Consider the following 27,540-nt stretch of genomic DNA (forward strand, 5'->3'; position numbering starts at 1 on the left):
ACCTGCACTCACCAATTTTCATTTTCAATCCAAACAATATCTTAAATAAATTGTAAAATATAATCATAATTGGAAGAAAAAAAAAGTCAGAAATCTCGTGTGGACAGTGCCGCTCATGGCACCATTAAACGCAATGGTTCCGAAGCGAGCAATTTTCATTTTCAATCCAAACAATATCTTAGATAAATTGTAAAATATAATCATAATTGGAAGAAAAAAAAAAGCCAGAAATCTCGTGTGGACAGTGCCGCTCATGGCACCATTAAACGCAATGGTGCAGCGTTCGCACGATAATATCATCATTCTCTTTCTCTAAAATTGAAATAAAGAAAAACAAAGAAGTTAAACCTCAAAAAATTTTCGTAACCCTTGAGCTCCATTAGAAAATCTCTTCAGCCAAGCAGAACTATCAAAGGAATTGGCCATTTTACAGGGCGCTTGGCTGGTTGCCCTAATTTCAACAGCCCGATCGTCTCGATTAGGGGTGTCAAAAAAACCCGTCCGGACCAGACTTGGGCAATCCGGTCCAGACAAAACCCAGACCGCATACACAAAAAATCGGACCCGGATTTGAAATTCTCAAACCCGGACATTTTCGGGCCCAGGTCCGGGCTCAACACCAAAAACTCGAAACCCGAACCCAGTTTCTTAATAAATTATATATAAATATATAATTATGAATTAATGATATGATGGATGTTATTTAGATTTATTGTGTTGTTGAATTTAATTTAATTTTTTTTATATAGATTGAATGAGTTTAGGTTAGAAATTAGATGAATTTAGGTATTAGAAGTAGATTGAAACAATTTTTATTTATTAATTGTGTAAAATTTGCATTGTTAGTATGTTATATATTTGTATTTGACTATTTTCTTTCTTAAAACTTGAGATTGAATGAGTTTATTTGACTATTTTCTTTGTTTAAAATTTGCATTGTTAGAGAAATGAAAGAAAAAATTAAAGAAAAAAATTGAATTTGACACATGCGGGCTTAGAAACCCGGATCAAAAACTCGGGCTCAGGGGGTGCCGGACTTGAGCCCGGACAACACCCGGAAAAACTGAATTTTTAATCCGGGTGCGGTCTTAAGTTTCACTCATCCGGTCCGGTCCCGGGCAACACCAAAACCCAGACTGGACCCGAATTTTGCCAAGCATATTCTTGATGGGGTGAGGGAATAAATGAAACGACGTCGTTAAATAAATATTATGTGTTCACGTTGTCCTTTGGCGTGCAAACCCAAATTGAAGCCCAAGACGTATTTTATACTCAATTGCTAAAAAGTCCCCGTTTCAGAAATTAATATTACAAAAGAGCCCCCAACCTGGTCAAACTCCCATTAACCCAGCCTGCCAACAAGTCCCAATGTGTAAAATAAATTTAATATCCGGGTAATCGTGTCAATTTGGTAAAGGTAGTGGGTAGAAAAGTGCAAATTTAATTGTTATTTAAACGAATACCTAGTAGGGTTTAGCCTTCCAGCTCTAGAGCACAACGAGTCAGTCGCCGCAGCAGCTCAGGTTCCCTCTCTGCCCTCTCAGTCTATCTTCTGCAAATGTTTGGTTACTGAGAATGTGAAGGAAAAGAAAAAAAAATGATTTTCTCGGTAACCAAATATCGATTAAAAACTATTACAAGATATGATTACGTGTATGTACATTTGTAGTTTTCATATATATTGTTCTCAAACAACTATGAAACTGTTAGCTTTTAATATTGTTCGCTCGAGTTAGCGATCAGCGTTTGCCTGATCTGTGGTTCTGTGTTTCGTATGGCCATTCATAATGTTTAGGCCATTGTTATTGCGTGAGTTGAGATCATTTTATTTGGATAAGAGATATTAGGAAATTAATATTTTTGTTATTGTTATATTTGCAGAGGAGGAGAATGTCTCACAGGAAGTAGCATATTATTTGCAACAAACTCTTCAGTATTTCTTTGCAAATATTTTGGTTTCAAACAATTAATTCGTTGATGTAATTTTTTTTTCCTTTTCAGTAGTGTTATATTTGGATTGTGCAATATTTTGTATCAAATTCGACTACAATCTTTGAGTTCTTACAGGAATTTATTATCCATGATCTTGTAATATTAGGTGAAGCATGTATTTTTGTCGTTGAAAATTCTTATCTTAACAATATTTGCTTCTTTTCACCTTTAGAGCTTCACAAGAAGGAGACCTGTGAGGCTGTTACCATTATTGAAGCCCCTCCAATGGTGGTGGTTGGAGTTGTGGGATATGTGAAGACACCTCGTGGTCGTGGTCTTCGCTCTTTGAACACTGAGCGAGCTTGTTTTTAAGTTATAGAGGCATAGAGCGAGTGAATGGATAAGGTCCGTCTGATGGATGCCACGAGGGATAATATCTGCGGCGGGCGGTTAGTTGAGACCTTAACGGTTTTGTACGTGACTTGTTCATCTTCCGACTCTCACTGTCTGATTTAATAATAAAGTTAATTAGGGTCCGTTTGAAATTATTTTTAGAGAGGTTTAAAAATAATTTTAAAAAATTAAAATTTAATTTTAACATTTAATTATTTTTTTATAAATTACTTTTGAAAAACTCGTGTTATTCTATATTAGATTTTAAAAAACATGAATAGAGTAGTTTTTGAAAATCTAATTTTAAAAATTAGTTTTATATCTGATAAAATTTTGTATACATTATTACATCCTCATATATATTACAAAAATTTAAAATTGTCTTTATTAATTAAGAAATAAAATGATTAACTTTAAATAAATTGTTATTACCATCAATGATATTGAGATAATAAAATAAAAATAAAATTAATAATATAAAATATTTATTTTAATTACCTATTATTATATATACACAATAAAAAATTATATATATATATATATATATATATATATATGTTTATAAATGTATAAATAAATTTCAATCAATATTATTTCAAATTCGTAGTTCAATAGTAAGATTTACTAAATATATATGAATATTTCTAAAACAATTGTTTTAAAATTCACAGTATTTTTAAAAATAAAATTTATCAAATGTTTAATTAATTATATTTATAATTAATTATTTTTATAGTACAGTTAACCACCGTAATTATTTTTAAAGCTACATAATTATTAAATTGGCCCTTAATTAAATAAATACATTATAATTCATTTTATTAGGAGTTAAAACTTAATTTTAAGCTGTTAGTATAAAATAACCTCCAATGAACCAAAATATATGTTCCAAATTAGGAGCTAAAACTTTCCATTTTAAGCTAAACAAAAACCGGCCTAAAAGCCCGCCTTAGCCTTAGCCTTAGCCTAAGCCCAACTTGGGTTGCAAAACCCAGGCTTTGGTCTGGCCCAAGTGGTATGGACCCAACATTTTCGTGCATTTCGTGATTTTATCCCTTAAATAATATTTTTCAAAACTTCTACCCAACAGCTTATCTAGAGCTAGCAAAACGGGTCATCGGGTCGTGTTCGTGTCGTGTCAAATTTAGGTCGACCCAAATCCGACCCATTTAATAATCGTGTCAAAATATTGAGACCCAAACCCGACACGGAAAAATAATCGGGTTACCCAATAACCCGTTTAATATCTATATATTGAATAAAAATTACATCAAATATTTACATACTATCATACATACGTATGTACATACATACATACATAATTTATCGATATTATAAAATATACATATCTACCAATATATTACACATTTACACTATTGAGGTTTTAATTATATATATATATATATATATATAATATTATATATCAATATTATAAAATATACATGTCTATCAATTTTTACACATTTACACTATTGAAGCTCTAAATTTATTTAAAATTTTATAAATAAAACACAGTGTTTATATTCACCTTTTTAAAGAATAAAAAAAAAGAAAATCATCTCTAATATTTGAGTTTTAATGATAAGAATATGTAAATTATTTTAAAATAGAAAATATAATCGGGTCATTGATCGGGTAAATGGGTCAAGAATTTTAACCCAAACCCGACACGGAAAAAAATCGTGTTGACCCGGACCGACCCATTTAATAATCGTGTTAAATTTGGCGACCCATACCCATTTATTTATGTCGTGTTTGTGTCGGGTAATTGGGTCGTGTCAAATTTTGCCAGCTCTAAGCTTATCAAGTGTGATATTCTAAACCCTGATATTCCCTATTCTGAATTTAAAGCTTAAAGCTCTGTTTGTTGAAATTCAGAAGAATTCCACAATAAAAAATAACAGAAGCTGAATTTAAAGCTTATCAATTGTAATTTATCTTTGATTGATAAATTAAAGATGAAGTTGTCATACCTCGTTGTTTAATTAATTAGTGTTTATGAAGTAGAAGTACCAATTAATTAAAAATATTTAAATATGATCATATAACAATTGTAGTCTTTTGTTGATTCCAAAAAAAATATCCAGGGATAACTGCATGACATGGCAAAGGCTGAAGACTAAAGCTGAGGCCGTGTTTAATATTATGGTTAAGCATTTGTAGTTTAAAAGAGTAGACACTTTAGTGTTTACCTATAATATTTTTACTATTCCGCAAAATTATTATTTGAAAAACTATATTTATCACACACTATGAACTCTTTTCTTTTTTTTTTCTTTTTTTTTTGTCGTAACTACAATTTTTTTTTTTCATAGCAGTGAGTTTTGGGTGTTCAAAATTGTAAACAACTGTTTTTCAATTTTCTTGTTATATAGAGTATTAGTTTATTACTAATTGTATTACCACATATGTCTAAATAGGTGTTCATTTCATTTGTACAGTTGTTCTCGTTACTAACTACATGGCATGGTAAGACATTTGTGGGGCTCATTAATTTTTTTGTAAAGTTAGTACAATTTCTTTTAATGCTAACGCTTGATAAGATTGTCAGAAATTATTAGTTTCTTCATTTTATTAATTCAGTTGATTTAAAAATGAGTTCTATGGTGAATTACTACCCTTCAAAGTTAACTATGACTATAAGGGTAGTGATTCGATCTCCCTCAATTAATTATGATTGTTTGTAATTTATTTATAAGTATTTCTCTCTGACGAAATGCGAGTGGAGTAGAGATATCCCTCATCTGTGAGAGTTATTTTTCGGGGCATGTACTCCATAGAATTTAATATAATAATGTAAGTCCCAGTTATATATCTTATTGTAAATATCAATGTAATGATATGCTGTTATAGCAATTGTAAATATCTGTATAATACAGTAATATGATGTATAATCAGTATTAAAAAAAAATGAGTTCAAATAATGAGAAAATCATGATATGTGATAAGATGCCTTTTAGACAAAAAAAAAAAAAAAATTCATGTGATGAGATACATATGGGACCATTATTAAATTTTTGGGGAAAAAAATAAAAGCAACATTAACCAAAATGTTAGGCATCCACTTTTAGAAGATTTTTTATATTAAGTTAACATCTATTTTTAGAAGATTTTTTAATATTAAGTGTTATATTCAAAAGAGATTTTTGGAGAAAAAAATAAAAACAACATTAACCAAAATGTTAGGCATCCACTTTTGGAAGATTTTTTATATTAAGTTAACATCTATTTTTAGAAGATCTTTTAATATTAAGTGTTATATTCAAAAGAGATTCGACAAAGACTGATATAAAGACAAATATCTAAAATATTGCATTAATCATACAATAATTTAATCACATTTTTTTTCAAGAGTGCGGTTGTTTTGAAAAATAACCAAATAAATGAATAGTTAATTATATTAAACAAAATATAAACATCACATTTTCACTTATTAAATATATTACCTCTTATGTACAAAAGATTTTCAAAAAAGGCCAGCAGAGGCGGACCTATATTCATTGGTTAAACCAATTTGGTTTGGAGGCAACTGCACATAAAAAGTCAATTTCCATTAGTTTCCTATTAATTTTCGAAAATTTTATCTTTGAATGGGGGCAAATTTGTAAATAAATTTTGCATTAGGGTGTCAATTTTATAAATTATTATTATTTTTATTATGATATTACTCCCTATGAATCGATTTCCTAAATCTGCGTTTGGCAAAGAGACGAAGGAATTAATCTAAAAAATTTTCCATGGTATAGATATTTGAAGGTCTAAATAAATGTTCATTAACTGTATAATTTATTTCACCTGATACAATTTTTTCAATGCCAATTCATATGATAAGCCATTTATGGGACTTGCATAAACATATTTTTCTATTTCTAACATTTGTGAGAAAGATACCTTGGAAAAAGAAAACATGTTTGATAACAATATGACATGAGGTTTTTTAAAAATTGTAACAGTTGTAGTCTTTTGTTGATTCCAAAAAAATTATCTAGGGATAACTGCATGACGTGGCAAAGGTTAAAGGCTAAAGCTGAGGCCGTGTTTAATATTATGGTTAAGCATCTGTAGTTTAAAAGAGTACACACTTTAGTGTTTGCCTATAATATTTTTACTATTCCGCAAAATTATTATTTGAAAAATTATATTTATCACACACTATGAACTCTTTTCTTTTTCTTTTTTTTTTGTCGTAACTACAATTTTTTTTTTCATAGCAGTGAGTTTTGGGTGTTCAAAATTGTAAACAACTGTTTTTCAATTTTCTTGTTATATAGAGTATTAGTGTATTACTATATTGAATTTTAATTTAACACTAAAAATGGTGAAGCCCTAAGGTATTATTAGAGAATTCAGAAAGGAGAAAAAGATATTTTGATTAATATTTTTTATAAAAAAATAGTGGTCTGTGTTGACGAACCCCACAAATTAAATTTAAATTTAAATAATGGTGAATACTACGATGTATTATCTATAAAGGTTGTTTGTTAATTAGTTACCCCATTGCAATCAATATACCACAAATAACAAGTTGAACATGGCTTTGCTCATCATATTCCTTGTGTCACTGCCAGTAATCATTTACTTTCTTCATCTCCAAAGGAAACGCAAAAACAAAGCCAAAACGACAAGCGGTTTATTACCACCAGGACCTCGAGGTCTTCTCTTAATCGGAAACCTACACCAGCTTGAAAGCACAAACCTTCATTACCAACTCTGGAATCTATCCAAAAAATATGGCCCACTGATGTCGCTACGCCTTGGCCTCGTGCAGACCGTAGTAGTTTCTTCAGTGAAAATGGCCAAAGAAGCTCTGAAAACCCATGATGTTGAATTTAGCGGCAGGCCGGCATTGGTTGGCCAGCAAAAATTAACCTACAATGGGTTAGATGTTGCCTTTGCCCCGTACAATGACTATTGGAAAGAGATGAGGAAAATATGTGTCACTCATCTTTTTAATGCCAGTAGAGTCCACCATTTTCGTGCCGTGAGAGAAGATGAGGTGGCACGTATGATCGAGAAAATTTCATCATTATCATCATCACCAGCAACGGCGGTGATTAATCTAAGTGAGTGTTTAATGTCACTTACAAATTCGGTCATATGTATGGTTGCGTTTGGGAAGAAGTTTGAGAACAAAGCTGGCGAAAGAAGCAAGTTCCACTCGTTACTTGACGAGACTAGGGTTGTGTTGGGAGCCTTCTATTTCAAAGATTTTTTTCCTTTCTTGGGTGGTTTTTTTGATAAGCTCTCAGGAATCACTCGTCGTCTCGAAAACAACTTCAAAGAATTTGATGCATTTTACCAACAACTCATCGAGGAGCATGCAGATCCAAACAGACCAAAAGACCAAATACGTGGGGACATAATTGATGTTTTACTTCAAGTTCAGAAAGATCGTACTGAGGATGAAGTTCATGGATTCTCTCGGGATAACATCAAAGCTGTGCTCATGGTAAACTTATACCTAATATTACTGTCGTAAATTTTTTTAACTGTTAAATGAGACTTTTAAAGGTTTAAATATTATTTTTGTGGGGATGTATATTAAAATAAAAACAAATCAAATCTGCCCGTGAATTGTGTATTTAATAAGAACAAATATGTTTATATTTGGGACCAAAAGATCATTAGCCGGCATGCACACTATTATTATTTATTTAATGAAAGTTTTTCGTTGCGTTCAGAACGTATTTGTCGGTGCCACGGACACGAGTGCAGCTACAATGACATGGGCAATGACCAACGTAATGAAGAATCCCAGAGTAATGGAGAAAGCACAGAAGGAAGTGAGGGATTTGATTGGAAATAAAGGGTTTGTAGATGAAGATGATTTGCAAAAACTGCCATATATCAAAGCCATACTAAAAGAGACGTTCAGGTTGAATCCGCCGGGTCCAATAATACCAAGAGAAACAACCAAGAGTTGCATGATAGATGGATACGAGATACCAGCTAAGACACTTGTTTATTTGAATGGATGGGCAATATCAAGAGATCCCGAAGTTTGGGAGAGGCCAGATGAATTTGATCCTGACAGATTCATCATTGGCGACAAGTCCTATATTGAATTGACGGGACAAAATAATTATGAGCTTATACCATTTGGTGGTGGCAGAAGATTTTGTCCCGGGACTCTTATGGGGATTGCAACATTGGAGCTTGCAATTGCTAATCTTCTTTACAAATTTGATTGGGAAATGCCTGCTGGGATGAAGATTCAAGACTTGGATTTTGACATCGCCCCTGGTATCGTTATGCACAAGAAGAATCCTCTCTGTCTTGTGGCTACCAAATATATGTGATTTACAAGTACTTGTGCTATGCCTAAATAAAATAATAAAAATAAAAAATTGAATGCATATGAATAAGAAATTGTACTTGCTTATAAAGAATTTATTTATGCAAATTCGTCTTTCCAGAATAATTGATGTATCCTCTGTCTAACAAGTTTTGCATGTCCCTTTTTTTTTTCTTTACCAAAAAATTTTTAAAATATTTTTTTGTAAACGTACCTATCCATCATGTTGTGGACCAAGATCTCCCTTTCATTTTAATAAGTACATCATTTCTCTCTCCGTATTTTCAAAACCTATCAAAGCTCTCTTGCTGTTAAAATAAAATAAAATGTTATCTTTTAAGTTTGTCTTTTTTTGTTCAATGATCAATGATGAATTTTACATCAAGGATAAAAAACTAGAAGACGCGACAATAAAAAACGACAATTTACAGCTTTTTTAACGTCAATGAACTGGGAGTTTGAGTATGTACAGGAGTTTCTAACAATTTTCCCACGCGTAGTTAGTGTTTCTATGAAGCTGCTAATTATCAAGTCAGTCAGATAAAAACTACATGTTTGATTATATAATCAAATATTTTGGGGTTTGATTACTCTCTTTTTTTTTTCCTTGTGTGTAAACATTTGGGTCTTAATATGAGGCTTAAGCAACACGAGGCTTCTCATACAAATAAGTTTCCTTAGTGGCTGCGATTTGGTTTAATTTGTAGATTGCTTGATGCGAGATTAAAGAAACGAACAAACAAAGTTTCCTCATTGCACTTCAGATCTACCGTTGCGTTAGATTTCATCCGCAAATAATTAAATGATCAATTAATTATTTTTTTTTGAAGAATAAGAGAAGAACAATATTCTTAAACTAAACATTTCGTATAAGAAATTTAATGTGTGCGCCATTTTATAATTAAGGATGGTATAAGAATGATGAGCATGTTATATTGGTGGAGAATAATAATTATCGCAATGACTTTACTTATCTACTTTAGCAGGAGAAATTAAATCAGGTAAATATTAATTTAGTTTCTATATTTTTATTTAAATGCACGCTTAATCTTTATATATTTAAAAACACCTCAAGAGTCAAGATACCTCTGCTGTTAAATATATTATATTCCTACAGTTATTTTTCTTTTCTTTTAAAATAATACTTTTGCAACAATATTCTTGCCTTATTGAGGATATTAATGGAAAGAAAAAAAAATGTTGACTTATTAAATTAGCCTCGAAAGTAACATAAAAATTTCCACAATTTTTTATGTTATTATTTGACTTGTAGGACTAATTTGGTAAATTAATTTTTTATAAAATAACAATAAATGAAATCTTTGCAAGGATATTAAGCATGCTTTAACTTGCATTAATTTATTTATAAATGAATTTATTAGCAAGATTATTGCACCGGTACCCAAAAAAAAAACTAGTTCTTTCATACTGATTTTTTTTGTTAATATTTGAACAAATAATTATTATTAATTTACTAATTAAATTTTTATAAGTAAATTAATTAATGTCAAGAATATTATTGTAAAAGTAAACAAAAGGTAAGGTAAGAATGTAAAATATTTAACTATAAGGGTGTTTTCAAGTATTTTTAGAGTGAGGTTATTTGAACCTATTAAACTATTTATTAAACCCATTTACTAAATAAACTCAATATTGAAATTAAAAATTTTAATTTTTACTCTCTAAACTTACCTAAGTACCTAATAAAGCCTTACTAAATAAAATTATTAATAAATCAAATTTAATTAAACCCACTGTTTTGGTCTCTTCCTCTGTCCTTGTCCTTCTTTGTTTTGTATTTTGTATTCTTTATTTATCAGTCATCAATGCCTCAAAAGAGGGAGTAATGATATTAGCCATTGTCAATTTGGTATTTGCAACTATAATGGTCTTGAAAGTACTGTAAATCTATTGTAATATGAAGACTTGATAAATTAACAATCAAGCAAGGCTTCATATTAACCATACAAGGAATTACGTAGCCTGAACATAGATGCTTATTGCTCGCATCACAACAAAAGCGAAAGAAGAAATTCACATCAAATTATGGATCCTAAATAATCGAATAAGATTCATCGTTTAACTTGGTTTTAATCCTTTATTGTTTTGGCAACCCCCATGAATTTAAGAGTAGTATTTATGAATCCATAATTATAACTTCATTTTTTCCTAGTTATTTTTTCTGTCCTTAAACATTATTGTGTTAATGGATATTTTGGTAAAAAAAGTTTTTATAAAATATTGACTTTATAGATTATTTTGATGGGTTTAAATAGCCATACTCGTATTTTTAAAATATAAGTACTAAATAGACATTTAAATTAAAATATAAAAACTAAACAAATATTTATCCATTAAATTAAAAATTGTTCCAAAATTTCACATCTTGAGCGCAAAAATACCTCATTATTTTATTCTCGTTAAAGTCAATTCCACGAGAATATGGTTTTAGGAGAAACATCATATGCACCACATTAATCATATAAAAAATTCAATAACATTTTGTCATGTTTGTATTAAAGAAAAAGAAAAGATCAAATTAATGAACAGTTTTATGCATATCAAATAAAGTATTGATTGATTGGATTATCACCAAATCTATAAAAGATTTCCTAAGAAAGTCTATGAAATAATTAATACTAAAAAAATTGGGTAAAAGCTCGTTTAGTCCCTATATTTTGAAGTTAGTACCCGTTTAGTCCCTATATTTTTAAAAATACCTCAAATCATCCCTATCATTAAATTATTGACACTTTTGCCATTATCTTTTGTTCCTTTTAACTTATTTTTATAATATTGCCCTATTATAATAATTTTTTAGACATTATTAAAAAGAAAAAAATAACCCTATTATAATAATTTTTTTAGACATTATTAAAAAGAAAAAAAATTACCAGTTTAACACCAAAAAATAAAATAAAATAAAATAATATATATTAATTTTTGTGGAACACACTCTTGAGTTAAAATATTAATTTTTCTAAAAAAATTGATAATGTAATTTTTTACGATATTAATTTTTTAGACATACGTGAGCTTCTATAAAAATTAATATATACATTTTTTTGTTTTTATTTATTTTTGAGTTTAATTTGATAATTTAATTTTTTATTAATATCCAAAAAAGAAACATTATTGTAAAAATGTAATAGTGTAAAAGCAAGTTAAAAATAAAAAAATAATGGCATAAGTGTCAATATTTAGTAGCAGGGACGTTTTGAGGTGTTTTAAAAAATACAGGGACTAAATGGACACTAACCTCATAATATAGAGACTAAACAAGCTTTTACCCAAAAAAATTAATTAGATGCCGACAATTGAGGATCTGCAAGTCATCTTAATACTACACCTAATACAATTTTTTCCAATACTTATGATAAGATATTTGTGAGTCCTATATTTGCTTTTATCGATCAACATGTATGATAAGTATTTCTGGTACCATTAATAAATTCACGAGGAAGAAAGAAAACAACATTAAGGGTAATTTTAGGAATTTTCTCTTAGAAGAATTAAACCAAGTGTTGGATTTGAAGGAGATTCGAAAGTGATTGATTTAGAGAAACATCAAAAGTAGCTTATTATTATGCAACAATGCTGGGTCCGCCTATGTTGCAACAGTTGCAACATACAACAACTTTTGTCATTTTGTGTTTGATTACACTACACTGCCTTATATTTTCTGCAAAATTCAATAGTCACTAAACTTAACAAACTTTTACATATAAGTCCATTTTTGGAATAAAATGACTTTGAAAAGAATTTTAATTTATTATTATTATTATTATTATTATCATTATTATTATATAAGATTATTTCTATTAAATTTTATTATTTTTATTTATTTTAATTATTATTATTTATGATTATTACTGTCATTATTATTATTAAAATTTATTTCTTTTATTATTTTAATTGTTATTATACTGTAATTAATTCATTAATATTAATATTTATCTTGTTATTATTAAAATTATTTTTATTAAAATATATTAACTTTATTATTTTAATTATTATTAATTATTGTTGTTATTACTATTATTATTAAAACTTATTAATAATTTTTATTATTATCATTATTAATATTATTATTTCAGTTAATTTTGTTGTTATTATTGTTATTGTTAAATTTTTTAATTTTTTTTAATTAACATTATTGTCATAATTATTATTTTTAGTTTTATTATTATTATTGTTTAATTATAATATATACAAATAATATTAGGGACACAATTAACAAATGGCATTTTAATAACTTATAATAGTCTATTTCAATTATAAAATAAAGTAAACACATAAATGAGAATGTTGTTCATTCCGATTCCTATTCATATAGCTCAAGTAAATAACTTATTTTAATTCAAATTCCTTATTACAATTCTAGCTCATTTCAATTCTTATTTAATAAACGCACCATTAGAATATGTTTAGAACATAATATTGTATATTGTTATAATATTATTCACATTAATTTATTACTTACCTATGTTTGGAAGTTTTAAAAGTTAGATTGTAACCAATTATATAATTCACTATAGTGTGCTAACTTTTGTCTTAATTGAAACATTAAATATATTTAAATTATATTTTTATTTTTACTATGATAATTATAATATTAAAAATATATTATATTATATTATATTATATTTATATATTAATAATTAATATAAAAATAATAATTAATATATAATTATTAATAAATTTAAATAATGAGAGTAGATCTAGAAATGATAGTAATAATTAATAAATTACGAAATATTTATGAATTTGTGGAATAAATAAACGATTATTAAACCATGCATTGTAATTGCCTAATATCAATAATAAAAGTCCTCTTAAATTTCATACTTATTTCTTATTCATATCATTTAACAACTAATCTAATAAATAAAATAATAATTATTATATATTTTCCTGGTATTTCAAAACATAAGAGGGACTGCAATGAAAAAAATCAAAATAAATACACCCTGCCGTTGGATTTGCTTTTACCATTCTTGCCCTTGAATCCAATAGTTAAATTACAAAATGACAAAAGTAGTGGTATGTTGCAACTGTTGCAACATAGGCGGCTCCAACAACGCTATAGCATCTTTGTCAGGAGTGCGTTTGTATTGAAAAATTGTCAAATGATTGGACAATTAATTAGATTAAATAAAGTACAGATATCATAGTTTCAATTATTAATTGTATTACCACATATGTCTAAATAGGTGTTCATTTCATTTGTACAGTTGTTCTCGTTACTAACTACGTGGCATGATAAGACATTTGTGCGGCTCATTAATTTTTTTGTAAAGTTAGTACAATTTCTTTTAATGCTAACGCTTGATAAGATTGGCAGAAATTATTAGTTTCTTCATTTTATTAATTCAGTTGATTTAAAAATGAGTTTTACGGTGAATTATTACCCTTCAAAATTAACTACGATTATAAGGATAGTGGTTCGATCTCCCTCAATTAAATATAATTATTTATAAGTATTTCTCTTTTACAAAATATAAATGGAGTAGAGATATCTCTCGTTTGTGAGAGGTATTTATCGGGACATGCACTCTATAAAATTTAATATAATAATATAAGTCTCAGTTATATATCTGATTATAAATATCAATGTAATGATCTACTGTTATATAGTAATTGTAAATATCTGTATAATCAATATTAAAAAAAATAAGTTCAAATGAGAAAATCGTGATATGTGATAAGATACCTTTTAGAAAAAAAAAAAAATCATGTGTGATGAGATACATATGGGACCATCACTAAATTTTTGGGGAAAAAAATAAAAACATTAACCAAAATGTTAGGCATCCACTTTTAGAAGATTTTTTATATTAAGTTAACATCTATTTTTAGAAGATCTTTTAATATTAAGTGTTATATTCAAAAGAGATTTTTGGAGAAAAAAATAAAAACAACATTAACCAAAACGTTAGGCATCCACTTTTAGAAGATTTTTTATATTAAGTTAACATCTATTTTTAGAAGATCTTTTAATATTAAGTGTTATATCCAAAAGAGATTCGACAAAGACTGATATAAAGATAAATATCTAAAATATCGCATTAATCATACAATAATTTAATCACATATTTTCAAGAGTGCGGTTGTTTTGAAAAATAACCAAATAAATTAATAGTTAATTATTTTAAACAAAATATAAACATCACATTTTCACTTATTAAATATATTACCTTTTTTTTTTTTTTGAGAAGAAATATATTACCTTTTATGTACAAAAGATTTTCAAAAAAGGCCAGCAGAGGCGGACCTATATTCATTGGTTTGAAGGCAACTGCACATAAAAAGTCAATTTCCATTAGTTTCCTATTAATTTTTGAAAATATTATCTTTGAATGGGGGCAAATTTGTAAATAAATTTCCCATTAGGGTGTCAATTTTATAAATTATTATTATTTTTATTATGATATTACTCCCTATGAATCGACTTCCTAAATCTGCCTTTGGCAAAGAGACGAAGGAATTACTCTAAAAAATTTTCCATGGTATAGATATTTGAAGGTCTAAATAAATGTTCATTAATTGTACAATTTATTTCACCTGATACAATTTTTTCAATGCTAATAAATATGATAAGCCATTTATGGGACTTGCATAAACATTTTTTCTATTTCTAACATTTGTGAGAAAGATACCTTGGAAAAAGAAAACATGTTTGATAACAATATGACATGAGATTTTTAAAAAATTAGTACAATTTATATTAGTACTTGATCCTTGAATGTTTAATAATAACAATAATAATAATAATAATTTTCCCTTGAGCAGTCTAACAAAAGTAAAAGTAAAAATAGAGATGTTTTGGGTAATTTTTTAAAACACAGAAACTAATTATTACTATTACAGACTAGCAAAGACTATACTCTTATTACGGTAAGACATTTGTAGGACCAATTCAATATTTTGCTCCTCAATGCTAACTAGTATGATAAGACATTGTAAGACCTATTAATTTTATTAATGCCAGTACACTTTCTGATGATGCTAAAATGTGTGACAATATACATTTTCAGAAAAAAGAAAGAAAAAGAAAAATGTCAGAGGATGTTTTATAAGATAAACATTGGTCAATTACAAATTTTGAAAAAAAAAATGAAAACAACATTAATCGAAATTTTAGGCATATATTTCTAGAAGATCTTTAAACAAATGTTACATTTAGAAGATCAGATTCAAAAGAGATTGATTTAAAGAGAAATATGGGTGTAATTGTGTTAGTCATAAAACAATTCAATAACATTTTCTTTAGTAATATGACAACAACTAATGATATTTTTTCAATAGTGCTTTCTTTTTGAAAAATTATCAAGTAAATGGAGAGTTAATTATATTAAACAAAATATACATGTCATATTTTCACTTATTAAATGTATTGCTTTTTATTATAACAGAAATTGGAAAAAGGCGACGAAACTAAGGAATTAATTTAAAATTTTTCTGTGGTAGAATTTGAAGGTCTAAGTAAGTGTTCATTAAATTGTACATTGTATTTCGTTAATATAATTTTTTTTTTTCAATGATAACTATTATGATAAGACATTTTATAGACCCGTATTAAACTTTTTTTTCGATGCTAACATGTGTGATAAGATACGTTTAAAGAAAAAAAAAATGTGTGTGACAAGACATACATGAGATCATTACTAAATCCGGGGGAAAAAAAACAAACTTAGGCATCCATTTCTAGAAGATTTAAATGAAGTGTTACATTCACAGGCGATTCGAAGGAGATTGATTTAAAGAGAAATATTGGAAGTATTGCGTTATTCATATAAACATTCAATAATATATTTTTTAAGAGCGTGCTTGTTTTGAAAAATTGTCATAAATACATATTTGTTTTGAAAAATTATCGTAAATGCACAAATGGCACAAGATATTTAAAGATTAGCACAGTATAAATTAACACGGAATTCAAATTTATTTTCAATTTCAGTAATCTTTTTTTTTCAATGACTAGAACTAAATGCCTAAATGATTTGTGTACTTACTCTTTTTACAAGGTTGTGATTAGTAGTTGTTAGATAATAATATATATTTTATTCATGTATTACTATAAATATACACATGACATAAGATCTTTAAAAGATCAACATAATACATATTTATTTTCAATTATTGTATGTTTAACTTGTTGGAAGTTTAAGTTATACAAGACAAAAAAAAGTATTTTTTTTTCCTTGAAAAGTCTAACAAATTTAGAAGTAAAGATAGTGTTGTTTTGGGTGATTTTAAAAAATATAAAAATGAATTGTATAATTAACCACGACTCTACAGGCTAACGAAGGATATAACCCTATTATTATTACACCTTATACAATTTTTTTCAATTATAATACGAAGGATATACCCTATTATATATATTTTAGTGGCTTAAAATACATCAACTAATTAATATAGGAATGAAGGTTTCTTCATCTTCCCTCACCAATGCCACTAGGACATAATTTTAATGCCATAATCTCATATTTAATTATGCAACATTTTGTTTAATGTCTTTTGACTTCTTCAAACTCTATAAACATTAAGTATTTAAGATTTGTTATGTTTGAGTTTTTTTTTTAAGTATTTAACCAACATCCTCTTTAGAAATATTATTGTGTTTTTATGTTTTGACTTATTTAAATTTTTAGTATTGTATGCCTCATGGAATACTATTTTCTTCATGAGTTGAACAATGATAAAGATAGTTGAATGATAAATGTTAGGTTTTGTAGGATGTGGGAGTTTATTAATACCAAGAAGAATGAAAAATTGATTAGTGCGAACATGATTTTTATTGATGAAAATGTTTTATAAAAAATTCTTCTCCCATTGTTTCTCTAATTTTGTTTTCCCAATTGTTTTACACTTAATGTAGCATTTTTTTTTTCATAGGAAAATCTAATGCATGCAACAATCGGAAAAAATTTAGTGACAAAGTTTAGGCATATGTTGAGTGAAGATTCTTTGTACAGTGTCAAGAATTTGAAAATTGTTTCAACTATAGGCGAGTACAAACCACTTTCAAATCAGTATAAGATTATTTTCTTGATTATAACTTCGCTTAAGAGGTTAGAAGAAGGAACTGTTAAGATTCCGATCAATAGATTCTAATTCATATCTTCGAATTTGATTGATATACGCCTCTCATATATTTTTTTAATTATTAATATTTGTTAATCTTTAAGTGCATATTAGAGATTATTGATCCTTATATTTTAACATGTTTATGTTATTTTTCTGTAATATTACAGATGTTGTCGGAAGTTTATGTGGTGTGGGTGATATTGAGATCGTTGGAGCTGGTTGAAAAAAAAAGATATATAAAAGTTCTAATAGATTAGTAAGTTGAAAATAATTTAGAACTTATCAACAAGACAACAACTACAAAAAGTATAAGGTCTGTACACTTACACTATACACATTAATATACATTTTTAAAGTTAACAAAAAAATAATTAAATTTCATAAATAACATTAGTTTTATAAGGCTGTCTCATCTTAAAAAAAAAACAATTCATATTTTTTTTTTATCAATTTCATAAAGTGTAAAATAAGAAAAAAAAGATAATACTAAATTTTTTTTTTCAAAACCGCGCTTCGCACGGTTCTATTTCCTAATTTAGAAGTAAAGCTAGTGAAGTTTTGGGTGATTTAAAAAAATATATAAATGAATTATATAATTAACCATGACTCTACTAGCTAACGAAGGATATACCCCTATTATTATTACACTTGATGCAATTTTTTTCAATTCTAATACGAATGATAAGATATATTTATGAAACCAATATTACTTAACAGTATGGAATTAATACAACCAAAATGTCTACGGTGAAATGGAGCGAAAAATATAAAATTTAATAAAAAAATAAAATATTATATTATTAAATATTTTAGCACATAAAAAGGTGAATGTTTAAAACTTTCTCTTTTTTTTTTGAAAATTTTCTCAATCTACAAATATCCTACAATCTGATATTTTATTGGGACACTGGATATATTCATTATCCAAATATTGACGGAAATAAACTCCTAATAAGAATGGAACTCATGCACTTAAACGTTGATTGTCGAGGGCGTGAACTAAAGGCCAATGACAAGAATGTTTGAAACTTGAAATAGGATTTGAGTGCCTTTTAACAATTGAAACCTTTCAATCGGGAGAAAAAAGACAATTGAAATGGCAGGCAATAAAAATACAATGACGAAAATGATAATTCTTTAGTGTTTCTACAACAGAATTTAGAAAGTTTTAGGTGGGATGTTTTTGTAATACACTAAGAATATTGGTGTAGTTTTCTGATATTTCAACCTAAGAAATTTCAGCTGCACGTGGCTATTGCCAAGCCACGTGATAAGTGGCTCTCCGTTTCTGGCTTACTGCCTATATATATAATAATGTTCCCATCCTCCATGCAAGGGAAGTAAGGGTTACAATTGAAATTGCTTCCTTACGCTCTTTTCTTTTCAATCATTAGCAGTACATAAGCTCCTAGAAAAAAAAAAAAAAAAATGTCTGAGGGCGGGGATTTTAATCGCCGGACAGCAAATTACCACCCTAACATTTGGGGGGATCGTTTCATCAACTACAATGCAGAAGATGAGGTACGTACAATGCGTAATTGGGATTTATTTTTTTTTTTTGTTTTTCAACAATTTAAAAAAGAAAAAAAAAAGAAATTTATATTCCTAGCCTTATGCAGACGTCCCTAAAGGGCAATTATTTATATATATTATAAGCATGTGATTATATGTAGTGCATACGGAAATGCAGATTTATCATGGGGGTCAATCGCAAGAAATTGAAGAACTCAAGGAAGAAGTGAGAAGGGAACTACCGGGCAGTGGTGTTGATTCTTTATCACGGCTGAAACTTATTGATGCAATCCTGCGTTTAGGCGTGGGATATCAGTTTGAAAGAGAGTTAGAAGAAGCATTACAGAATCTCTATGATGCATTTTCCAATAATTTTTATAATATTGAAGATAATGATCTTTACCACGTTGCACTTCGTTTTCGAATTTTAAGACAACGTGGATACAAAGTTTCATGTGGTAAGCATGTTCAAATCATGCAGCTTCTTAGACTTTTAAGGTTACGTTTGATATAACTTTTCAAACAAAAACAAAATTTATTTAAATAGAATTTTTATAAGTAAAGTTTTTGTTTAAAAAATTTTAATTGTTTAGTTAGCAATGAAAATTTTTACTAAAAATTATAAAATAATTTTTTTAAAAGTTGTATTATGAAAAAAATGAAATAAGATTATTAATTAATTAAATAAATAATATTTTAAATATTTTAACATTTAAAACATATTTTTCAACATTTATTTCTAAAATAATTTGACCTTTTCATAATGGAGACAAAATAATTTATTTAATCTTTAAAAGTTCTGCTAAAAAAAATCAAATAATAATAATAATTTTTTTTTTATAAGAACTTATAAAATGAAATAAGCACTTATAATCATTAGAGAAGCTATACCAAATAAGTTATACACACACAACATGTTACGCACGGCAGATGCACGTGCACACATGATGAATTTGTATAATTTGTAGAACACACGAAGTTGTGGTATCATATCAGGTAATAATCAACTAATAATCATTTCCATTTATTTTATATATGAATCAGATATATTCAACAAGTTTAAAGATGGCAAGGGCAATTTCAAGGAGTCCTTGAAAACCGATGTGTCAGGGATGTTGAGCTTGTACGAAGCAGCCCATCTGGTCGTGCACGGAGAAGATATTCTGAACGAGGCTATTGCTTTCACGACTGCTCACCTTCAATCGTCCATGGCTCCACAAGTGATTCATGCTCTACGGCAGCCCCTGTACAAAGGCCTGCCGAGGATTGAGGCCAGGTTTTTTATCTCTCTCTACCAAGAGCATGAACCTTTGCATAACAAAGCTTTACTGAAGCTTGCGAAGTTGGATTTCAACCAAGTCCAGTCATTGTACAAGATTGAACTTAGCGAAATCTCAAGGTCACCTCCAGATCATATCCTTCATGTTATTAATTAATAAGAATCTATATACACACACGCATGCCTACACACACATCGAGAATACACAAGACAAGACGTATATGATTAATATATATGCTAATTATTTAAATATATAACTGCATGCATGCAGGTGGTGGAAGGATTTAGACTTCGCTAGAAAGCTACCTTTCGCAAGAGACAGAGTGGTCGAGTGCTACTTTTGGATAGTGGGGGTTTATTTTGAGCCTCAATATTCACTTGCTAGAAAATTGCTAACCAAAGTAATCTCCATGACATCCATCATCGATGATATCTATGATGTCTATGGCATACCTGAAGAGCTCGATCTCTTTACAGCAGCAATTGATAGGTTTAATTTGTTACTATCTAGTGTTAATCCTATATCAGCTGACAATTAATAGTCTGCTTCTTGGACAAAGTATAAGAGGAAATTTAGAATATATCAGATGCAACACAACCAATCAATGCACGTATGACATGTGTAATTGAACATAATATAATTACCACTTTCATGATAATTTTTCAAAATAAATACTCACATGTCACAACATCATTTTTTTATTGTATGACTAACGTGATACATTTGATATATTATAGAATTTCTTAAAGTATAGAATAATTAATTTTATAAAAAAGTACTCTTTAGTCCTTATAATATGAGATAATTGTTTAGTTAGTCCATATATTTTAACAATTTATCCGAGATATCATTGTAGTACATCTATTTCAATTAAAGTTTATTACTCTACTTAAATAATAATAATTATTATAATAATTAGCTGCATGTCATACTTGTTTGAAGTTTAAGTAATATCCAACAACTATGGAAGAATGACAAAGATATTTTATGTATAATTCATGAGTATAAGCTGGTCTTAATGGACTTTTTTTGTATATTAAGGCTCAAATTACCGAAAACATTAATAGATTACATTTAATTGAGTTTAACATTATATGACAATTTGCAACACATAATTGTTTACATATAAACCCAACGTTGGATTAAAGATCCAACATTTTTTGGTAAATCAAATACATTAGTTATGTCTTCAGTAGTATGTGTCAAATCAAGAATGAGTTCCTGATTCAGGAAAATAACCGGGTGGATTTTGAGTTTCAGGTGGGATGTGAGTTGCATCGACCAGTTGCCAGAATACATGCAAACATTTTATGTGGCATTGTTAGATCTTTACAAAGAAATTGAGGAAGAGTTGGCAACGAAAGGATGGTCATATCGAGTCCACTATGCAAAAGAAGAAGTAAATCAATATTACTTATAAAAGTTAATCAAGGATACAAGATTTTCCATCAGAATTTTGATCACGACAGTATTAATTGATCATTTGTGACATTGAATCCATGGCAGATGAAAATTCTAGTTCATGGCTACCATGATGAATCTAAATGGTTCCACAACAATTACGTTCCTACAATGGAGGAGTACATGCGAGTGTCCCTAGTAACCTCTGGTTACTCTATGCTTACAGCAGCATCTTTTCTCGGTATGGACAGTGTAGTGACAAAGGAGGCCTTTGATTGGGTGTCTGGTAAACCTAAGATTATTAGAGCCTCAACTATAATTGGAAGACTCATGGATGACATCAAATCACATAAGGTACGTATACGTTACGTACATACATGTGCTTATAAATTATCTATCACTTTAGAATTTGGATACACGTTAATCAACACACGTGATGTGGTTACTTGCATGTACAGTTCGAGCAAGAAAGAGGACACGCGGCGTCGGCTATCGAGTGCTACATGAAGGAGAAGGAGCGCGAAGGCGTGAGTGTGACAGAGCAAGAGGTGCATGAAGAGTTATATAAGAAAGTTGGCGATGCATGGAAGGATATAAATGAAGAATGTCTCATGCCCACCGAGGTGCCAAGGCCTCTCCTCATGCGAGTTCTAAACCTATCAAGAGTAATTGATGTCATCTACAAGGAGGGTGATGGCTACACCCATGTTGGCCAAGTGATGAAAGATAATATTGCATCCGTGCTCATACATCCAGTTGCTATTTAATAATAATCTCGGGCCTGCCAGAACCCGAATCGCACTTCATACCCAAATAAATGTGTGTAAAAAATAAGAGGCCCAGTCAAGAATAAAACTTTATCATCTGTTTTTCTTTGAAGATTGCTACTGCTATCATGAATAATTGACTGTTGAGTTTGCAGATTTTTTGTTTTGTTATCTAGTTTTTATAAGCTATCCCTTAAAAAAAAAATGTATTGTTGCAAGCAAACCCAAAATATTGTTGAATTAAAGCCAAAATTACTAAATTAAACTTAAAATTTCAGTAGCCAACAATTAACAAAGTAGAAGGTAAAGTTTTCCATTTTAATACAAGCACAACATCGGCCTAACACCCTGCCTTAGCCTCGGCCCAAAGAAACAATCTGGGGCCAGCGGTGCAAGTTGGGTTTAGGCCGAGGATGTCGTCCAGGCCCAAGTCGCATCAACCCCACACTTCGGTACATTTTTATGATTTTATCCCTTAAATACGGTTTTTAAAACCTGTGACTCTACAGATTATCAATTGGACAATGTTGCCCCACAAGTTTTCCTCTTCTGAATCTGAGCTTGTTATAGTTTCGTGTGGAATTCAGCAAACCGCCGGAATCGAAATCACCTGCACTCATCAAGTATCATGCCAAGCGAGCAATTTTCATTTTCAATCCAAACAATATCTTAGATAAATTGTAAAATATAATCATAATTGGGAAAAAAAAAAAAAAGAGTCAGAAATCTCGTGTGGATAGTGCCGCTCATAGCACCATTAAACGCAATGGTGCTGCGTTCGCACGATGATATCATCACTCTCTTTCTCTAAAATTGAAATGAAGAAAAACAAAGAAGTTAAGCCACACAAAAAATTTCGTACCCCTTGAGCTCCATGAGAAAATCTCTTCAGCCAAGCAAAACTATCATAGGAGGGCCGTTTTATAGGGCGCTTATCTGGTTGCCCTAATTTACACAGCCCGATCGTCTCGATAGGGGTCGGCGAATGAATGAAACGACGCCGTTAATTAAACGGGTAACTTAAAATACCCTGTGTTCGCGTTTTCTTTGGGCGTGCAAACCCAAACTGAAGCCCAAGACGTATTTATACTCAATTGCTAAAAAGTCCCCGTTTCAGAAATTAATATTACAAAAGAGCCCCCAACCTGGTCAAACTCCCATTAACCCAGCCTGCCAACAAGTCCCAATGTGTAAAATAAATTTAATATCCGGGTAATCGTGTCAATTTGGTAAAGGTAGTGGGTAGAAAAGTGCAAATTTAATTTTTATTTAAACGAATACCAAGTAGGGTTTAGCCTTCCAGCTCTAGAGCACAACGAGTCAGTCGCCGCAGCAGCTCAGGTTCCCTCTCTGCCCTCTCAATCTATCTTCTGCAAATGTTTGGTTACTGAGAATGTGAAGGAAAAGAAAAAAAATGATTTTCTCGGTAACCAAATATCGATTAAAAACTATTACAAGATATGATTACGTGTATGTACATTTGTAGTTTTCATATATATTGTTCTCAAACAACTATGGAACTGTTGGCTTTTAATATTGTTCGCTGGAGTTAGCGATCAGCGTTTGCCTGATCTGTGGTTCTGTGTTTCGTATGGCCATTCATAATGTTTAGGCCATTGTTATTGCGTGAGTTGAGATCATTTTATTTGGATAAGAGATATTAGGAAATTAATATTTTTGTTATTGTTATATTTGCAGAGGAGGAGAATGTCTCACAGGAAGTTTGAGCACCCAAGGCATGGTTCCCTTGGATTTCTTCCAAGGAAGAGAGCTGCTCGTCACAGAGGAAAGGGTATGATGTCGTTTTGTTATGGCATTAAGAGCTGACAATCTTATTCATAGAGTTAGTTTTATTGGATATGGTAATTTGTTTGTCTTGAGTAGTTTTGTTTGCTTCGGTGCTTTTGCAGTGAAGGCTTTTCCCAAGGATGACCCAAGCAAGCCTTGCAGGCTCACTGCCTTTTTGGGTTACAAGGCTGGGATGACCCACATTGTTAGGGATGTCGAGAAACCTGGATCTAGTAAGCTTTTGTGAAGCTTTGATTGAGTTATTCATAATTCCTAGTGACTACAATTTGGATGACTATTTTGTGTTTTTAGCATTAATTTGGAGAAAAGAGGTTTTGAAAATTTGACATTCCTGTACTATTAAGATATAATATCACTAAATGTGATGTGCAATGTCATTCTTCTGGCTTAGCAAACAGAATAGTAGCATATTATTTGCAAATTTAATGATTTGTGTCTGTTTGATTGTTGTTTTTTACTATTAATTCATGGTTCTATCCTGGATAACAAACTCTTCAGTATTTCTTTGCAAATATTTTGGTTTCAAAAAATTAATTCGTTGATGTAATTTTTTTTTTCCTTTTCGGTAGTCTTATATTTGGATTGTGCAATGTTTTGTATCAAATTCGACTGCAATTTTGGAGTTCTTATAGGACTTTATTATCCATGATCTTGTAATATTAGGTGAAGAATGTATTTTTTTTTTGTTGAAAATTCTTATCTTAACAATATTTGCTTCTTTTCACCTTTAGAGCTTCACAAGAAGGAGACCTGTGAGGCTGTTACCATTATTGAAACCCCTCCAATGATGGTGGTTGGAGTTGTGGGATATGTGAAGACACCTCGTGGTCTTCGCTCTTTGAACACTGTATGGGCTCAGCATCTTAGTGAGGAGGTGAGAAGAAGGTTCTACAAGAACTGGTGCAAATCCAAGAAGAAGGCTTTCACAAAATACTCAAAGCAGTATGAGACAGATGAAGGGAAGAAAAGTATCCAAGCTCAGCTGGAGAAGATCAAGAAGTATGCATCTGTTGTTCGTGTTCTTGCTCACACTCAGGTAACAAACTTTGTCACTTAATTTCATGCTGTATCTTGGAGTCGGCAACTTTATTTTGTTCTATCTTTCACTTATTTGGCCTGTTACTAATATTTTATCAAACACAATGACCTAGACTCATAGCTCAATGCTTTTGGTTAATCTGTGGCAGATTAGGAAAATGAAGGGTTTGAAGCAGAAGAAGGCACACCTGATGGAAATCCAGGTCAATGGTGGCACCATTGCTGAAAAAGTTGACTATGCATATGGCTTCTTTGAAAAGCAAATTCCTGTTGATGCTGTTTTCCAGAAGGATGAGATGATTGACATCATCGGTGTCACGAAAGGTAAAGGTTATGAAGGTGTTGTCACCCGTTGGGGTGTTACCCGCCTTCCTCGCAAGACTCACAGAGGTCTGCGTAAGGTGGCTTGTATTGGTGCCTGGCATCCTGCTAGGGTTTCCTTCACAGTTGCCAGAGCTGGTCAGAATGGATACCATCATCGTACTGAAATGAACAAGAAGGTTTACAAGCTTGGCAAGGGTGGACAGGAGTCTCACACTGGCATAACTGAATTTGACAGGTCAGTGTTAAACAACTAATGGGCATACAGTTTAATCTGGTTAATTGGCTTGTCTTTTTACTTCCCCCCCTCTCTCAAAAAAAAAAAATTAATGGTTTCTTGTGTGGGTAATGGTTCAGGACTGAGAAGGACATTACCCCAATGGGTGGCTTTCCTCACTATGGTATTGTGAAAGATGATTATTTGATGATCAAGGGATGCTGTGTTGGACCTAAGAAGAGGGTGGTCACTCTTCGTCAGTCGCTTCTCAAACAGACGTCTCGTTTAGCTCTTGAGGAAATCAAAATCAAGTTCATTGATACCTCTTCCAAGTTTGGGCATGGCCGCTTCCAGACTACACAGGAGAAACAGAAGTACTATGGACGCATGAAAGCATAATTATATGCTAAAAAGTCAAGAGTTTTGCACCGTTATAGTTAATTCAGCCAGTCTAAATTTTATCCAGTTTGACTATCTTGGAACAGTTTTTGAGCCTGGCATCAGCTGTGTTTCTTTCCATGTTTCTTTTTCTTTTTCCTTTGTTCTTTTTATTTTTTAAGAGATGGTCGTGCTTTATTCTATTGAATATTTTTAAATTTAAAAAAATTCCTCAGCTCCTATCTTGAATATGGTTTGTTTTATTGCTTTCGTGCACCTTGTAGGTTGTAGCTAGGGTTTCTAGTTGATTCTCCGCCTAGGTTGTCTTTAGTAGCTGATCATGCTGCTGCATAAAGAATAATTTTTCTTTTATTGAGATCTGCCGATCTAACCCAGCAAAGAAAAGATGTCTTGCAGGCGGTTACCTGGACGATTTAATGGATTAATGTATGCATTGGCGAACGTCACTGGAATATTTAGAAAAGTTTAGGAATAAACATTATTTTGAAAATTTTTGTTAAATTTTATCGTGAGTGACTGAGTGATGACAAATATCACGAGGACGCATGGAACTACTGAAAAGCAAGGATGGATTTGGATTCAGTTTTGATGTAAATTTTTACGAATGTTCTAACAATTTAATTATTTATCAACATATACGGTTATTAGCTTGGTGAAAATTGTTTTCTATAATGTCGGGGATCTTAATATTTGAATCCCAAATTGAGTTTATCTATTAAATGATAGATTTTATAATTATTTAGTTACTATGCAACGGATAAAAATTTATAATTATATAATTACTATCTCGAACGTTATATTAAATAAAAGTTAAATTAAGATCTAGATGTTAGAATGTGTTGGAATACGTGGCATTATTCAATGACGAAGTCTGATTGGACGAGGCAATCCAAAATTCCAAATTCCTAGATTTTTCTTGAGACATTCCCTAACATATTTCATTCCTTACGAATGACGGGATGGGCTTTGCACAAGTCAAGAGGAGATACAGAGATCCAGTCAAAGTCAACTATTAAAAGTTATCAGCCTAACCAAAAAGACATCTCAATTTTATTTTCCACAAACTGATCACTTCAAAAAGCA

General features: G+C 30.1%; 3 protein-coding genes and 1 long non-coding RNA gene across 5 annotated transcripts; 3 read left to right on the forward strand and 1 right to left on the reverse strand.

The window, feature by feature from the left end:
* The first annotated feature begins 1,450 nt into the window (after window positions 1-1,450).
* LOC102619970 (60S ribosomal protein L3) lies at window positions 1,451-26,671 on the forward strand. Of its 2 annotated transcripts, none has more exons than XM_052441801.1 (6): window positions 1,451-1,523; window positions 24,372-24,465; window positions 24,584-24,694; window positions 25,214-25,518; window positions 25,670-26,079; window positions 26,199-26,671. In XM_052441801.1, the coding sequence occupies exons 2-6, from the start codon at window positions 24,381-24,383 to the stop codon at window positions 26,455-26,457; spliced, it is 1,170 nt and encodes a 389-aa protein (XP_052297761.1). In that variant the 5' UTR covers window positions 1,451-1,523; window positions 24,372-24,380; the 3' UTR covers window positions 26,458-26,671. The 2 variants fall into 2 exon arrangements, with proteins under 2 accessions (XP_052297761.1, XP_006473077.1); XM_006473014.4 differs by lacking the exon at window positions 1,451-1,523 and adding an exon at window positions 23,874-24,014.
* LOC102619683 (cytochrome P450 83B1-like) lies at window positions 6,820-8,714 on the forward strand. Its single transcript, XM_006473013.3, has 2 exons — window positions 6,820-7,774; window positions 8,007-8,714. The coding sequence occupies exons 1-2, from the start codon at window positions 6,857-6,859 to the stop codon at window positions 8,622-8,624; spliced, it is 1,536 nt and encodes a 511-aa protein (XP_006473076.2). The 5' UTR covers window positions 6,820-6,856; the 3' UTR covers window positions 8,625-8,714.
* On the forward strand, window positions 19,043-22,785 carry LOC102614035 (sesquiterpene synthase 2-like). Its single transcript, XM_006473809.4, has 7 exons — window positions 19,043-19,234; window positions 19,404-19,683; window positions 20,270-20,624; window positions 20,776-20,994; window positions 21,766-21,904; window positions 22,012-22,260; window positions 22,365-22,785. Exons 1-7 carry the CDS (start codon window positions 19,142-19,144, stop codon window positions 22,671-22,673), a joined length of 1,644 nt encoding a protein of 547 aa, XP_006473872.2. The 5' UTR covers window positions 19,043-19,141; the 3' UTR covers window positions 22,674-22,785.
* Window positions 22,926-23,714, reverse strand: LOC112497683 (uncharacterized). The gene is made up of 2 exons (XR_003064558.2): window positions 23,536-23,714; window positions 22,926-23,283 (listed from the first exon to the last, which is right to left on the reverse strand). It is a non-coding gene; the product is annotated as an uncharacterized LOC112497683 (long non-coding RNA).
* Window positions 26,672-27,540: the final 869 nt, after the last annotated feature.

This window comes from Citrus sinensis, chromosome 5, assembly GCF_022201045.2.
Source record: "Citrus sinensis cultivar Valencia sweet orange chromosome 5, DVS_A1.0, whole genome shotgun sequence".
Classification (NCBI taxonomy): Eukaryota; Viridiplantae; Streptophyta; class Magnoliopsida; order Sapindales; family Rutaceae; genus Citrus; species Citrus sinensis.